Below are 17,519 nucleotides of genomic sequence, written 5' to 3'. Positions count from 1 at the left end.
AACGAAACAGGTGCTGTAAGATGGACGGTTTCGGAATAATTTATTGTGATGAACGTGAAAGGAGATTGGAAGTGGTGGTTTTGACACCTGAGCAACCTCAGGTAAGTCAGGTGGGTCGCTCAAATCTTTGTTACATTTGCAAGCGGAAACTTTTAAAAATTTCTTACTTCATATTTGCTAGTTGTAAGCGAAAAAGGATTATTAAATTCATGATATATTAATAAATCTGATCTTTATGCTAATTCCCTTTCTCTCCAATCGATTACAGTGAAAGTTTATTTCTCTTTTTTCTACAAAATTTATTGAGGTACGACCAAAGTCCATCCGTACTTTTTCAATAAATCTAGATTAAAAAGGAGTGAAGATAGCAAGGTAAGAGAAATTTGAGTTGTAAGGATAAGCGATGAGTTGTGGTGAGACGTAGTAGGGAATAATGTTGTGCAGATGACAATAGTAAGAGCAGAAAGTGATTAAGAAATGAGCCGAAAATGGAACTGATAACTTTTTTGTGATAGCATGTATTGAAATATTGACATAACAAGGAGTAATATTTCACAAAATAAGAGTTGTTTTTTTTTTTTTTTTTTTTTTTGAACTTTTCAAGGTAATTTTTTTATCAACAAGTCTCCGTAGAAAAGTTAAAGATTTTTGATGGTAATTTCAGAGGAACGATTTTCTTACACTTGACAGTATCATTGAAACGAAATCTTCAATTTCGTTTCTGTTGAATAATGGGAACACTTAGTATACAACCACCAACAGGTTCAACACGTAATCTTACCGAAGTATTCATTCTTCTTCGAAATAATGCGCTGCACAACAAATTCATGTTTGCTAATAATACTGCATATGCAGCTGGTTGGTACCATTTTCATCTCTAACAAACCTTGCCTGTAATTTGATCCTTAACAGTTTATAGAATAGTTGCTGAAGAGGTGAACAAAGTGTTGATTCTTATGCTATCGAAAGTAAAAAGAAAGTAAAAAGTTTAACAAGCATTATAGTTTGAAAAGTATATTTTTCATTCTCGAATGCGGCCGATTGATGTACAATGAGCGATATGATTCTGTAGGTAGTTTTTTTTCTGTCCATCTGTACCCGTCACCGTGTGATCTTAGAAAAGTTTGTTCACTAAACATTGAAAGAACTAGAAATTAACCTGTGAAAAGAAATCATTTCCACTCAAATTATCAACTAGATGAAGATATTTTGTTGAAGATGAAACCTATCCATATGAATGATAGCGATAGCATTATAAATCTCGAAAGGCAAGATGCTGAAAATTTCTCTTTTAAAAGCTGTATTTTGTACTTGGAATCATTTATCCGATCTAGTAAAAGGGGCATATAGTTGATGTGCCTCATGTTTGTAAGTGAGCTTTGCTAACTTGAAACATTTCTATAATTTGTTTTTGGAAAATTTTTCTCTTACGAACAAAGTAATTATGAATATTTCAGACGAAAAAATGTGCTTGGTTACTTTGGATGAAGAAACTGAAACAGTTCATATCTCGAGTTCCAGTCGTGTGCCGCCCGACTGGGTCGATTATCTTGACGAAGCACAATATGAACTTACGAGGTGAACGAATTGCTCTGCATTTCCCGAAAGAAAGTATTAAATTTGAAAGAGAAATATCCTGAGTTAACTTTTTATTAACATTAAAACAAAAAGTGCGCTAAAAGAGCCGGTTTATTTGTGTGTGAATCATCACGATTGGATTTTCGTGAAAGCAACAGGTGTGTTGAAATGAGTGACAGGTAAACATATTATTATAAGAAATCATGTAATTTCTTATAATGATTTTTTATTAGACCAAACTGACATAAATAATTATAAAGAAAACAATAAATTGGTTGAAGAATGGAGCGTTTTTTTGATTACATGATATAAGATGAATGAGGCAGTGGAAATAGTGTAAGTATTTCCGTAAAATATTAGTGAGACTATTTGTAGAGCGTATCTATTTTTTTTTTTTTTTTTTTTTTGAACCTTAAAGTTTTCTTTATTTCTATCAATTTCGCAGGATACGATTACGTTTGAAGCAAATTCGGGAAATGCAACAGAATCACATATCGAAGCCAACTTTCTTAGAAGATTTGGAGGCTCAAAAAGAAATGGACAAAAGTACAGATGAAGTTACGGAAATGTTTTCTCATTGTCAACGCTTAATCGGGTTTCTTCCCATTTAACTTTTAACATATTCTTAATCTTTCATGTTTTACATTCAATACTAGCTAATATAGTAGTGCAGTAATCATTTCATTAGTTTATAATCACAAGTGATGTCAAGTTCCATATTGTAATTTGAAGAATATAGTAAATTAGTTTATAGCACAACGTATTCTTGATTTTGTTCTTTTTTTGACAGCTTTTTTGCAGGATTTTGTCCAGTGATTATTTTTTCTGTAAAATATGTGGAGTTTTTTTTTGCACTTATCACTGTTTTTCAAGATAAGTCCTGTGGCGAGTCATTTTTTTAGATTTATTGAGAAAGCCAATGTTATTGAAAGCGCGAAACAATCTCTGTTACGTGGAAATGTAATTTCAACATTGCGGTTGACACTGAGTAATCTGGCTGGAGACTTTCGCACAAGTCAGGCAAAATTTTTAAAACAAATTGAAGCACGTAAAGAAACTGTCAATTCATATCTTCTTGCATCCACAGACTGGGTGAATACTGAAGTTCTTGATGATGTACCAATCGATTCATCACACGATGGTTTGTACTTCAATAGTTAGTGATATATTTATAATGTTGTGAGGAAGTTTTCCTCTACATTAACTGTGAAATACAAGTTTATCCTTTCTTTTATGCTTAGATTTTCCATAAGTCGAATCTTAGTTAATTTAATCTTTTTTTGGTAGAGTGTTGCTAACTGATAGCATCACTTTTCTGTTATTTTATTATCTAGATCACATTGTCCAAATTAGAGTGACTCTAAATTAATGAATTCTTGCAGAAATATATTTGATGTAACATAATTTCAGTTTTTTATGTAGTTTCTATACTTCTCTGTAATAATTTTCATGCTTTTATTTTACTTTATACATATATATATATATTTAATTTTATGATATAAAAGGATTTCAGGTCTTACCATGGAACAAATACAGTTGTTATTACAAAATGCTGATATGGTAAAGGAACGTGAACGTGATGTGATTAGTGTCAGTAAATCGATTGTTGAGTTAAATTCTTTATTTAAAGATCTTGCTTCTATGGTTGTTGATCAGGTATGTGAAATAAGCTAAAGTATTGGAAGATTTTTGTAGTAATAACTATTTCATAGTTTTTGAAATATGTAAGCTTTAATAGTATTTTTTTGTCTTGTTTTTTTTTTTTTTTAATTTTTTGAAACAGGGCAACGACTTTGAATGCTCCCATTCACAATAAAATATTAGTTTTTAGTTTCTTTGGAAGGTTGCAGAGTTCAAATTTTAAATAATTTAATGGTTTAAACTTGTTATAATCTTACAGCTGGTTGTCATGTTTAATGCAAATTTAAATATTTGGACATTTTGATATTCGTTTGTTTTTAACGTCAGGGTACAGTCTTGGATCGAATTGATTATAACGTGGAACAGGCAGCGCTGAAAGTCAACTCCGCCTTATCAAGTGTGCAGCGTGCTGAAAAATATCAACGAAATGATAAAAAAATGTACTGTATACTTGTTTTGTCTGCAACAATCATTATTTTACTTATTCTTCTTATTATCGTGAAAACTTGACATTCTTATGTCTAAGATTCTCTCTATCCGACTTTTGGAGTTCCACTTTTTTGGAAGAATATACTGAATAAGAAAGGGGTAGCGTTGAAGAGAGCTGTTGTTATTTATCGTTATCTCTATAGATTTTACTGATTCATTAATGAATAATAAATGTGGAGCATCATAGCTATAATATCGTTCAGTTAAACAGTTAATTTCAAAATTGAGTAGTAAATCTTCTGGTATGTCTAATGCGACTCTTATTTAATGCTCTTGAAATAAAATATGATTTCAGTCGCTTTATATTAGGCTACAAAAATTGAAAAAAGCTTCTTTAATTAAGCTCTCATTATTAAATGTTTGCTCCTTCAGTGATGATTTTTTTAAGTGATTGTGATTTTTCGGTTCTTCTCCAAACCTCTAATTGCATCATTCATATCTAGATGTTATCATTGTGTTTTTTCTCTTCGAACATTCCAGATTGTTGCAATTTTTTTTTACTCTCTGCTTCCATTTTTGTTACTGCTTCATAGTGATATTTATGCTATCGCGCTTCCAGGTAATATTGGTAACGATAGGCAGCATCGTAATTGTGATATTATTCATTTTTAACTTATTCACAATTTCTCATTTCTGTCATGTTGCATTTTAATATAAGATTTGTTGTTTCCTTTTAGCTGTTAAAATTGTTTCAGAAATAGAATTCTGCACTCCCATAAGTAAGCATAATTGTAATGCTGCTTGATTTGTGATTATTTTGAAATGAAATGATTTGAGATTTTTTGCGGTTTATAGCTAAATGTGGTGTAATAATATTGTTGTTATCGTGTTGTTAGTATTATGTGAAATTAATAAAATATTCATTCAACTTTTGTCAAAGTATTCGAGTGATCTTAATAACATAAAAATGGGATGAAACAGATTTGACTATTAAACTTTTTTTTCTTGAAGCCATGTGGTTGACAATCCTGATAGTTAGGTTAGTGGACTAATGTGGGTTACGTGTGACCCTGGGTCGATCGGTTTGTTTTGTTAATTTCCTTAGTTTAATTTCCATCCTATGTGATAATTGAAGAAGTATTAGCAGTATTGTTTATTCTAGGATGCGTCAACAGACATAAGAATCATTTTGTTGTCATAAGAATCATTTGTTGAGATCGAGCTTGATTTTCCCAGTCGCCCGTCTTTCAAGTATAAATATCTAGAAATTGAAAAACATTTTTAAGTTAGGACAGAATTGGTAGTAAAAAATTTGGAATTTAAATACTATTTTATTTTTTGATTGTTAAAAGAGAATTGATTAAAGAAATTTTCAATCATTTTATACTTATTAATGCTAGTGGTTTGGTTTCTTCTAGCTGGCTTACGCCAGGTAGTAAATAGTCGATTTGGTCTACTTGGTACATTTTTTGTTAGAATATTTGTAAGAGTAATCTTTTGATTGAATTAAATATTTTATTGTGAAATTTGATAAATTTGAAATATTTATTCTATGCTGAATAATTAATAAAAGCTTTGAAAAAATTAATTTAAATTAATAAATGGTATTTATTTTTATTAGGTGCTTCATTATATATGGAATGTACACATCATTTACGATGTTCAGAAGCAGATCGAATTCGTTGGTTTGAGTTACGTGAGCATGTCCATAATTTGATTGAATTAGGTAATATTGCACGAGAAGATGGTTACATTATTGAGTATGTTTTAATCATTTCAATAATTTATAATTTGTTTATCAAATAACAAATAATATAATAAGAAATTTAAGAAAAGAAGCAAATTAAAAAAAAAAGAAAAAAAAGAAAAATGGAAATAAGTTAAAAACAAAATAAAATTCAAATAATAATAATTTGTTGATTTTGAAGAAAAACCAAACTTCGTCATTCATTACGATATCGTGATTATTTATGTGCTGAATATCGAACAAGTGGCTATTTACTTTATAATGATAGCAGTTATCATTTGCAAGTTGCATGCATGTGGGTAGGCGGTGAAATGAATGCAACTTGTGGACTGATACCATCAACTGATAAGCCATTCGGATATCATGAACCACAGGAATGGCGTCGAATGCTTTTTGTTTGTTCATTTTAATTAGATGGAAAGATAAAAGAGGAAAGGAAGAGAAAACTATCATAGATATAATATATTTTATAGTTATTTTTAATTTATCAGTAAAACTAACACATATATTTTAATTCTTTCTTAGCATTAAAAAAAAAAAATTTATTTTTCGATTTTATTCTATTCTACTTGAAATATACATGCATAAACAATCATTTTTAGTATATTTAAAAAAGAAAAAAAAAATGATATATTCTTATTGCATTTTAAATTATGTTTACTTTACCTTTTTGTCCTTATATTTTCTTTTCTTTGTTTTCTTTCTCTTTCTCTACAGATTTTTTTTTTTTTTATTTTGTCATAACGATTATTCTTGCTTATCATTTAATCAGTTCTTATTGTCAAGAAAAAAAAAAAAAAAAACTGCACAAAAAAGAGAAATTTTTGTTTTCTCGTATTTCACAAAAAAATGTAAATGATTTTATTAATTTAGCAATGCAATAGCACTTGAAAATTGTTTAAATCATTTTAATTTTTAACAAAAATCAAAAAAAAGCAGATAACAAGATTTATAAAAAAAAAAAAATGATTGAAAAGCGAAATAAAAATAAAAAAATAATCTTGATAAAAAAAATAAAAAAAAATCTTGACATAAATACTGGCTGTATTAATTGGACTTTAAAATTTGAATTAATAGTTTTATTCGATAGTTAAATTGATAATGCTAATTAAATTTGATAATCAGTGCTACATTTATGAGATAAGATGACAAAAATAATTTGTTAATATTTTATTATCTCATAAATTTAGTATTATCATATCAAAAGTTGAATTATTTATCTTCTAGTCAACAATTAAATTATTTACTTTTATTTATCTTGTAATGTCAAAAATTTCTACTATGGCACATATGAATATTTTGAAAGTAGCACAGTAATATTTTATTTTATTGAAATTTTCTCGTAATTTCAAAATTTTTAAATTTCAAATTTTTTGTTTTAATTTTTTATTTTCTTCTTAAATTACTCTAATCAGATTTACAAATAATTCATTTTCGCTTTAGTTATACCATAATTTATATATTCAAAATTTATTTTCATTTATTTTTTATTATCTTATTTTCCTTATTGTTTATGACAATTAACTTTTGATATCTCAATTTTTTTTTCTTAATCAAATTATTTTTTAAAGTTTGCAATTTAGTGTTAACATTTTAAAAGAATTTAATTAAATTCAGCAGAGAGAGAGAGAGAGAGAGAGGAATACCTTTAATAGTTTTATTCAAATATGCAAAAAAATGATATACCATAAATATTTCTCAAATGCAATTAAGGAAGTATTGTTACAAATGATTAATCAAATTATCATCATAGTGGCATTTATCTGAAATAATTTATTTTAACACAGAAAATTTTAGCATCAAAAATTTTTGTTTCTTTTATTGAATTTAATTTAATTACTTTTGAGTTACAGTTGCTGCGTCGAAGTATCGGATGTTCAGATGAAGAAATACGTGAAATCAGAAAAGTGGGTACTGTTTTTTCTCCTTTTTTTTTTTTTTTTTTTTTTTTGAAAAGATAAAATTTAATTTATATAATAGATTAAAATGATATCAGTAAGTAAATTATCAATCAATTTTTGTGGCCTTTTTTTTTTGTCAAAAGTTGTCATACATCCTTTTTTTTTTTGTCATTTCCGCTCTTAAAAAAATGTTTAGGTTTTACAAATTTAAAATTAATTTGTGGATATGAGCAATTCTGCTCATCAATTTATTTCTTCTTTGTTTTTCTTTCTCTCCACAAATTTATATTTAAATTTTAAACTGCAGATAAAATAATTTCTTCATTTAAAATGTTATGTTTCAATCTTATTCATTTTCAATTAATTAACCATTCCTTGTATTCTTGAAAAATGCTCTAAATTTTACTTCATATCACTCATATAATTCTTATCAGATAACAGATATATTTCAAATCCAATTGAAAAATTTTTGTCACCAATTCAAATTTAACATATCGTTCTAAAATAAGATATAAACTATCAAAATTTCTGAACTGATTTATTTAAAATAAAACATAAATTCAAAGTTTGCATTTTATCAAAATTTGTTAGTATGCTAAACTTTCCATTTCTTGATACTTTGATTTCATTAAATTAAACAAAGTAAATTTCATTTTTTTTTTTTTTTTTTTTTGAATATTTTCCTATTCCGTAAATTTTTTTGTAGTTTATATTTACGTGTAGCATTATTGTTGTATAATGTCCCGAAAATTTATGATTATAATAAAATGAACATTAAGGTAGACAGTTTATTTTTTAATCAGAAAACGGTAATGAAAGTGGAACGTTTATCGCTGCATAACATACTTTACAATCAATTAGTTTAAATGAAAAAATGATAATTTAAAAAGGTATAGGTGTTGAAGAAGACAATGAAAGGAAAGAATTAGAAGGAGAAAGGGTGGAGAAGGTTAAAATTGAATGAAAACAAAGGCAAAAGAAAAAAAAAAAAGCTGTAAAGATAAAATAAATAAGTAGATGATAAATGATACAACTGATATAAATCATCATTGTTTTGTTTTTTAAGCAAATGAAATTCTCGAGAAATTTTTAAAATCAGAATAAAATCAGAAAATTGATGAATCATACATTTCTTGCTATTATTTTTTTTTTCTTTTCATTGTAGAAAAGAAAAAAAAGAACTATATGAGCTATTATTATTCTTACTTTTTTCCCTTTATCACTTATCATTTTTTTTTTTTTTTTTTGCAAATGAATGATTTCTGATAATTGAATGTAATATTTTAGAAGTAGTAAATTTCATTTATTAAATAAAAATTTTAATTTTTTATTTCAATTCCCTATTAATATAAATTTAATAATTTTTAGGTATCAGAATTATTTTATTGTACAGAGCGTTGTATTCAAGCTGGAATTGGTTACTTACCAATGATGTTAATTATGGCTTCTGTGATACTATCACTTTTATCATTTTGCTTTTCCTAATTGTAATAATAATAATAAAAGTACAACAATTTATAAATGATTGCAATTGAATACATATTTAGTGATTATCTGTTGGATATATGAATAATATTAATTAATTAAATTAATTAATTAACTAATTTTTTTTTCATTTATGACTTCATAATTCATATCATAATTATCATTTTAAATTAAACACGAAATCGAAATCGAAATGTAGTGCCGAAATCTAGAAATGTCTTGTTAGTTTTTCTTTAAAAAAAAAAAAAACAAAAACAAATAATTTGAAAATGAAGAAGGTATTATTTGTTCATATTGAATTCAAATTTATTATGTCACATTTTTGGAATCTATTTTTGATGAATACTTAATGAATGAAAAAGTGATTAAAATATGCTTTAATAATGTGCAACATTTTTTGTTACTTTTTTATCTAAAAATATTTCCAAAAAAAAAAAAAAAAAAAAAGGAATTTAAAAAAAAATATACTTTTGAAACAGTTAAACTTTTGTAATAACACATTTGAAACAATTGAACTTTCAATTAATAATAAAGTTGTAGTAAGTTGTATCTAATATTTCAGGAAAGATTCTAATATTCAAATATCAATAATATCGGTAATCCACGATTTAGAATTTTATATAATATTTCTAATGAGAGAGGTTAAATTCTCTTAATTTAAATTTAAATTAAAATTGTTACAAATAAAAACTTTCTACTTTGCAATTTCTTGAATTATAAATTCTAACGAACAATGTTATCTACCAATGTTTTTCATTTTATTTTTTTATTTTTTGCTGTTGTTGGAGTTTTAAGTAATTTGGTAGAAAAAAAAATTAACCTTAGAGATTATTATATTAATGCCTGAAATTTTAAATTGTTACCGTTTTTCAATAACTTTTGTATATCAAATAAAATATTTATACAAAGAATTGATAACTTTTTCTAAGTTTTTTGTTTTTATTTTAACATTTTTACAAATATAATAGTTTTGAGTTTAAAATTGATATAAATGAGGATAATTTCGTTAATTATTACTTAATATTATTATAATTAACTTATTGAAAAGAAAAAAATTTTTTCTATTTTTAACAAAAGTTAACTGCTAGGCTTTTTAATGGTAATTTATAAGTTTAAGACTAAGTTATTCTTGCAATAATTTTTTTTTTTTTTTTTTTTTTTAGCAATTTATTTTGTTTTTTGACATTGTTACTTTCGGTTGAAACAAAGTTAATTACAAGTTTTTAAGTGAAGCTATCAAAAAGTATAAAAAATTTTAAATTTCCATTTTTAGTATAACTTTTTATGCAAATTTTTATCACATATTTTGTTGTGATTAATTTGTATATTTTATTTCGAAAAAAAAAATCGACGATTTGTTTTTTGTTTTTCTTTTACAACATTACAACTATATTTATGGGCAAATTTTACATAATAATAAAGTATCATTTTGCAGAAACTACACAATAAACCTACAAAACAATAATGAAATATTTCCTGAATTTAAACCATAACCTCAAATATTTTTCATTAATTCAGGCAATTTTTTTTTATCAAAAAATAAAAATCCATTTTAAAAAGAAGGCTTAAAAGGTTACTGCCTTAAATTGGAAATTAAATATGTGAAATTTCACAAATGAATGATATATTTCTTTTATTATATGCAAATGTATCCGTGTATGCGTGTATGTATGCGTGTGTGTATGAGTGTGTGTGTGCGTGTGTGCGTGTCTGTCACGTTCTGTACCATATTAATTTGTTGAACCAATTTTATGGTGCAATGATAACCCAGGTAATAGCAGTGATAATTTCAATAAGGCAGTATAATAAGATGTGAGGAAATGATTAAATTTGTTTGCATTTCTTAACGTCTGGTACCATCTTCGAAGAATACACCACCATCGATAGCACAATATTTCGGACATACACCTCGTTCACCAGCTTTGCCAGGTGGCCCTTGTGGACCAGGTGCACCAGGTAAACCATCCGCTCCAGGTTGTCCATCTGCACCGGGTGCACCTGGTGGTCCTGGTCGTCCGGCTGCACCATCATGTCCTGGTTGTCCCGCTCGTCCTGTTGGTCCTTGTGGTCCTTGTTCTCCTTAAAAAAAGAAGGTACATTTTCTCATCTATATTATATTAATTTAGATTTGTATGATTCAAGCAATTTCTCTGATTTCAGCAACAGTTACAGTGAATTGTGATTTATGAAATAAATTTATGTGGCTAACCTGGTTCGCCCGGAGCACCGCGTTGAAGTGGTTCATCTGGGGCATTTTGTCCAGGTGGACCGTTTGGTCCAGCAGGTCCTGGCGTACCTGGTGGTCCTTGTTGCCCTTGTGGTCCAGTCTCACCTGGTGGTCCATCAAGTCCTGGTGCACCTGGTGGGCCATCTGGTCCTGGATCTCCACGTGGCCCTGGCATTCCTTGTGGTCCTGGTGGTCCAGGCGGGCATGGTTTACATGGTGGTGGAGTAACCGGCTCACACGGTTGTGGTGGCGGTCTTCCAGGATTACCTGGAAGGCCTGGAGCACCAGGCTTACCTGGTTTACCAGGTCTACCTGGTGGTCCTTTAGGACCAGCTGGGCCAGTGATACAACAACCTTCACATTGGTCTGCCTGACGAGCTGTCCGGTTGTGTCCAACAATTGGATACTGACCGAGTCGCTCCACATCTGTCCAAGTTTCTTTTGCAGATTGCTGAAAATGTCACACTATTTTTTGTACCTCCAATAAAACTTCTAGCAAACACATAAACTTTCTTTCTTAAAATTCTCTCAGTTATTTCATCAATTTCGAAAAACGGAAATTCTTTCAGCTAATTATCTTTAAAATTCTGAAATTTTTTTTTTCACAGTTATAAAATGGTTATTTAATAGAAACAATTACCATAAATTACTATAAATTATTACTGTAAACAATTACCATAAAAAGATTTGATGAAAGAATGATGGAATACACTCGAAATAATTATTTTCATACTTTTCATCTGATGAAATTTTTGAAAAACGAAAAAGTAAAAGTAACACCATAAACTATTACATATCTCTTCTTATAATATCATCCAGGTAATCTTATAAAGTAGGTTTAAAGCTTAAAAGGTATATCATATCAAAAAATGATTCCAAAATCTGAAAATGCTAATGTTAGCTAATAAAATTGAGTTAGCTGTTATACATATATATGTATAATTATCAAATATTTCTCTCTAATCATTGATAAAAATTTAGGAAAAAAATCCAAATTTTGGATAAATCAAAAATTGGAATTCGAAAATTTCAAACTATTTTCTCTTGTTTTATCTAAAATTATTGCATTTTCAGCAAATTTATTAAATGAAAAAATTCAAAGTTTAAAAATGCTCCAAGATTTCATTTTTACTAATAAAAATATGAAAATGGAAAATTTCTCTTCATTATTAATGATAATAATGTAATAGTAAAATTATAAGAATTATTAAAAGAGGATAAAAAACAGTAAACTTATGTAACTTAACTAAGCTTACTATTGCAGTAAAACGATAATTAATTTTTTTTTTCTTTTCTTCTTTACATAGATCACATTTGTAATTTCAAAAAAATAAAATAAAAATTTCAAAAAAAAAAACGAAATTTTTTTTCAAATAAGTTTCATTCATACAATGAAAACTAGAAAATTGAAAGAAATTTCTTTAAAAAAAAAAAAAAAAAAAAAGAAGGATGATTCAATTTATAGAAATCATCAAAGTACAATTTTGCTGTTTGTAACGGTGTGACGATCGTCTCTTAATTGATTTACGTAATTAGATATTATCGTAATTTTGCACACAATGTTTATGTTATTTTCTTTACAGATTATTTATTATTCTCTGTGAAATTTTTCACTTCAAACTTATATTAAGGAAAAAAATAAAATTTTTAAAAAATTTCTTATTTTTCGAAATATTTTACTAATAATAAGATCATTTTTAAATTTTATTTTTGTTTTTTGTTTTTCTTATTGGAATTAAAAATCAAAATAAAAGAATGATTGTATTAAGTTAGTTGATATGTTTGTTAAAGTTATGGTAAAATGTTGAATTATTAATGAATTTTTTTTTTTTTTTTTGAGATACTAAAGAGTTTTATGATTGCAAAAAAGCAAAAAAAGAAAAGTTTATGAAAAAGGGTATAAGATAGTAGTTAATGATAAGAAATGATTAATTATCTAAAAAGGATAAATGGGATAAAGGGAGAGGAGGACAAACCTTGCAGAATGCAATTTCGGTATGCATTTGTCGCCTTACATGATGTATGTAATTGTAAATCATTGGAAGTGTGATGCATACTGAGAGGACAGCAACAATGCTAAATGTCACCGCGGAATAAGCGACAAATTTGTAGGCCTTAATTCGATTTTGCACTTCCATTCCTTCTGAAGGCTTTTTTTAAATTTCTTGACAGAAGTGGATGAATGAGCCTTCCACACAAAAATACCTTTCTTTCCGAAGGGTATAATGTGACAATGAAGTGATACCGTTCAAGCATTGCTGCATTCTTTAAGTACCCGATCAACCTGCTCTACAACCCACCACACCTCCTTAACCATTTGTTTTCTTTTCCTATCTGTCTAGCTATTGGTACCCTGTCACCTAAATTTGACAAGTACACTCCCATCTGTCTACCTTTAATCTGTTACCTTGAATATCATTTCAAAGATAGGGTAAAGTTCTCCCGTAAATTTTTTCCTGCTCTCACTTTTTCCTGATCATTTCCAGTTTCACCACATTCCAATTGATCATGAAAAAAGTTAAATCAGCCAAGCACTATACAGGAAAACAAACCTATCTCTCCTCCTGAAACACCTTCTTTTCCCACACTTCTCTCTCTCCCTCTCTCTCTCCCTCTCCCTCTCTCTCTCTCTCTAGTTCTTCTGAAATATCTTGTAGAGTTCTAAATTTTTCTTTCCATATGAAAAAGAAAAAATGTAATGAAAAAGAGAAAATTTAGCTCCTCGAAAAGGCGTTCTTCATTTCGAATTAGTCTAACAAAATTTCAATTAATTTTTGAGCTATTAATTGTCTTCAAGCTATCACTCAAAGTTTATTCTCATCAAAAATTTTAAATTTTGACGATAATTTTGAAAATTTTCCTTAATTTTTTGAGACTGCTAATCAAATAGCTATCAATTTTGTCGTGTAAACCTTAGAAAACTTAGTATTAAATATTTATTCATTAATTATGATTTTAATTCCATAATGAATAACCAATAATTTTATTTGTATTTATTTCCCATGAATGTAAGTCTAAAATTTTTTCATTATTTCTAAAAGCAACAAATGAATGAGTTGTTTCAATTTATTTTTTGCAATATTATGCAAAGTTTTCTGTTTAAAATTTGTAATTAAATTTGGAATTAGTGTAAATGTAAATGAATATAGTAATTTGGTAAAACCGTTACCTTTCCAAATTTTAGTTTCCATGAAAAATTTTAATCTTCATACCAAATTCAAACTTACTTCTTTCAAATTCGTTTAAAAATTATTCAAATTCACCGAATATCATTAAATATAGTAACAAAAACACAAGTGAAATAATAAGAATGCAATTTTCATTTTGTCATTTTTTAATTTCGTTTTCATTCCGAAAATTTTTACGTACATTAGTAGAGGTAACGTTACGTAACGTAAAAGTGATACAGAGAAAGATAAAGAAAGTAAATATTCTCTCTTTCTTCTACTTAATTTACAACAATTTTTTTTTTCTCTTCTAAATGGTTTACAATAGCAAAATGAATATTTCTTTTGCTTTATCGTCATTTTTGACTAACGAAATTTATTATTTTAAACTATTTTATTATCATTATTAATTATTATTATTTTATTATTATTATTATTATTATTATGCATAGAAATTTGAGCAATTTAACATTTCAACTTTTTTTCTACAGTGATCAAAATTTGATTATAATCGCTTTAGCCATTTAAAAACTACATTGTTTTGGCAAAGAAAACAAGGTTATCACAATAAAAAATTATTAACCTTCAAAAAATTGTGAGATTTTTTAAAATAATGAAAAACTATTTGAAATAATTTTGAAATAAACAAAAAAAAAAAAAATTTTTTTTTTTTTTTTTGTAATCGAAAAACAAATCAATCATTATAATTAACAGTTGTAAGCTATCAAATTTTGTTTTATTTGCATTTTTTTCTAATCTCTGTTTTATTGCCAATAGCTAAATTGTTGCAAAATTTCCATTAAATAGGAAATCAAATTTAATTTATCCAATTTCTATCAAATATCATCACTAAAAATTTTGTAATAACAAATATTTTTTTTAGGCAAATAAAATTAAATATAATGTAAAATAAATGCTAGCAAAAATCTAATTTTGCTTATCAGAAAAGATTGTCGCTAAAATTTTTTTTGTAATTTATCGAAACACAAATAAAACTAATATTTCAATTAGTTACAACAAAACAGTAGGAATAATTTCCATTCATCTTTTATACTAGAATAATTATTATCATTAATATTATCACAATATCACTATCATTAGTAGTACAATTATATTTTTAAAATATTTTTATTAACTAATTTAAATGAAACAAAAAAAAAAAAAAAAAAATTGTAATAGTTAACAAAAATTGAATCAAAATTGAGGGAAAAAAAAATAATTATATGCGATTAATAAACCAATGATTTTCATTATTTTTTTTTTTAACGTTATTTTAGCATTACGCTATTACACGTGAAAAAAACTACTACGTGAAAGAAGTGTATATGCTAATTGCCTACTATTATATATATTTATAATCTAACATTATTAAAATGGAACTGTTTTATTTTTTTTTATCGTTTTATCATTTATCATTTTCTGTTATATTTAAAAATTTTTCGTTTTTTTTAATTTTTTTTAAAAAAAAAAAAATAATTTTTTTTTTTTTTTTTTTTTTTTCAAGCTTGCAAACATAAAAACTAAAATTTCAACTTTTTTTCTTTTCTTTTTTTCCATTTCCATATAAAAAAATGATAGTTTCAGGAATTTTTCGTACTCATTATTTACACTTCGTTTTGTCTGTTAAACATTTATCAATACGTAATTTCAAATCTTGTTTTGCATTCTTTTCTTTTCTTTCTTTCTTTCATTTTTTTTTTTTTTTTTTTTTTTTGCTGCTGCTATTTTAACATTTCATTAGACAAATTTATTAAAAGAAATTGAAAAGTTTCGAATATGAATCGAAAAAAAAAAAAAAAAAAAACGATCCAAATGTTATTACGGTATTTAAAAAGTGAAGAAAAGAAGAAAAAAAAAAATTTATAAAAAACAATTGAAACTACAATTATCACTTAAATTATTAATTAATATCACTGATAAATTATCATTATAGATAAATTTATCTTTATCAAATTACTTTATTCCTACAATAATACATTTAAAGATTAAAAAAAAAAAGGATACATTTTAAAATTTTTTTAATTGAAATAATAATATATATGTGCGTATGTATGTGTGGTATATGTCACAAATTGTCACAGATTGTTTAATTTCTTTTTTATAAAAAAAAAATGATTCATTTTTATCATTGTAAATATAATTTTACTTTAAAATTTAATAAAATTTTAGAAAACGATTCATTTTGTAAGAAAAAAAAAGAAAAAAAAGAAAATGGCAAAACTTGAAATAAGCAAAATTTATAAATTTGCAAAAATTATTTTTCCATATAGCAAAAAAATAAAATTAATCATTAGCTATAAATTTGACATACTTTATTATTCATTTTCTATGTCATTTTTTGATCTAAATTCACTTTCTGTGTCATTTTTTGATCTAAATTCATTTTCTATGTCATTTTTTGATCTAAATTCACTTTCTGTGTCATTTTTTGATCTAAATTCACTTTTCATTTCTTTTTTTCTTTTAGTTAATTAATGAGCGAAAACCATTTTTGAAGATTCGTTCTTGTCATTGCATTTGTCCTTACCTTAGTTGGAATATTGAAATTGAGTTTGACAGAAGTTAACTGAAATGAAAAAATGTGACAGAGTGACAGTTTAAAGCTACAAATTACACACAAATTTTGTGATCCAATTAAAAAAACTATGCAATGCCATTTAATTCATTGAAAGTTCAAAAATAACTTTTAAATCTATACAAACTGATCTATTTTTATTGTAATATTTATATTTTTTCAAACAAATTTTAGCTAACATTAAATTTCCTTACAATAATAAATTTATGCAATATGAAATGAAATTTTAAATGAGTGTTTGTTGAATAATAAAATGTTTAATGGTAAAAATTCATAGCAATCAGACGGTGTAATGATTAATTCTACTACTTTTTTTTTTTTTTTTTTCTATAAAATTCATTCTTGTTATTCTAATATAAAATTATAGATTAATTGGACATAAAAAAAAGCGAAAAATTATTTGTTATATAGAATACAACAAAGATTTCATTTTCGTCTTTCTACAAATAAACATTAATATCAAACAAACAATTTTTTTTTAAACAAAAAAACTTTCATTATGTGGAATCCATCTTTTTTTTTAAGATATTAATTGAAAATTTCATTATATTAGGTCTATTTCCTTAAGATAATAACTGAAATAATTTTTTTAAAAAAGTGATAACAAAGGAATGACAAACAAGAAAAAAAGTTTCAAACAAATTAAGTTAATTTAAAAGTGAAACTTCAGCACAACTTTTTTTTTTCTTTTTGATAAACTTTTAACAAAAAAAGAAGTTAAGTAATTTCATAGATTGCTGCAAGTTTTACATTAAATTGACATTTGCTG

The 17,519-nt window shown here is 25.9% G+C and overlaps 3 protein-coding genes across 5 annotated transcripts; 2 read left to right on the top strand and 1 right to left on the bottom strand.

Annotated features, from left to right (window-relative positions):
• Positions 1-731: 731 nt before the first annotated feature.
• On the top strand, positions 732-3,729 carry Bma-syx-16 (Uncharacterized protein; the record flags this gene model as incomplete). Its single annotated transcript, XM_043076377.1, has 6 exons — positions 732-858; positions 1,458-1,578; positions 2,024-2,173; positions 2,481-2,719; positions 3,092-3,234; positions 3,547-3,729. 6 exons carry the CDS (start codon positions 732-734, stop codon positions 3,727-3,729), a joined length of 963 nt encoding a protein of 320 aa, XP_042932311.1.
• A 1,312-nt stretch (positions 3,730-5,041) lies between these two features.
• On the top strand, positions 5,042-8,781 carry Bm9860 (Uncharacterized protein; the record flags this gene model as incomplete). 2 transcript variants are annotated; one of them, XM_043076375.1, is made up of 5 exons in its annotated part: positions 5,042-5,108; positions 5,270-5,408; positions 5,577-5,790; positions 7,249-7,302; positions 8,665-8,781. In XM_043076375.1, 5 exons carry the CDS (start codon positions 5,042-5,044, stop codon positions 8,779-8,781), a joined length of 591 nt encoding a protein of 196 aa, XP_042932309.1. The 2 variants fall into 2 exon arrangements, with proteins under 2 accessions (XP_042932309.1, XP_042932310.1); XM_043076376.1 differs by lacking the exon at positions 5,042-5,108 and having other exon boundaries at positions 5,284-5,408.
• A 1,843-nt stretch (positions 8,782-10,624) lies between these two features.
• Positions 10,625-13,146, bottom strand: Bm4605 (the record flags this gene model as incomplete). 2 transcript variants are annotated; one of them, XM_043076373.1, is made up of 3 exons in its annotated part: positions 10,625-10,860; positions 10,991-11,459; positions 12,985-13,146. In XM_043076373.1, the coding sequence occupies 3 exons, from the start codon at positions 13,144-13,146 to the stop codon at positions 10,625-10,627; spliced, it is 867 nt and encodes a 288-aa protein (XP_042932307.1). The 2 variants fall into 2 exon arrangements, with proteins under 2 accessions (XP_042932307.1, XP_042932308.1); XM_043076374.1 differs by having other exon boundaries at positions 12,985-13,047.
• Between the last annotated feature and the right edge of the window lie 4,373 nt (positions 13,147-17,519).

This window comes from Brugia malayi (genome assembly GCF_000002995.4).
Source record: "Brugia malayi strain FR3 genome assembly, contig: Bm_v4_Chr1_scaffold_001, whole genome shotgun sequence".
In the NCBI taxonomy this organism is placed as follows: Eukaryota; Metazoa; Nematoda; class Chromadorea; order Rhabditida; family Onchocercidae; genus Brugia; species Brugia malayi.
This window is presented reverse-complemented; position numbering and strand designations above follow the sequence as displayed.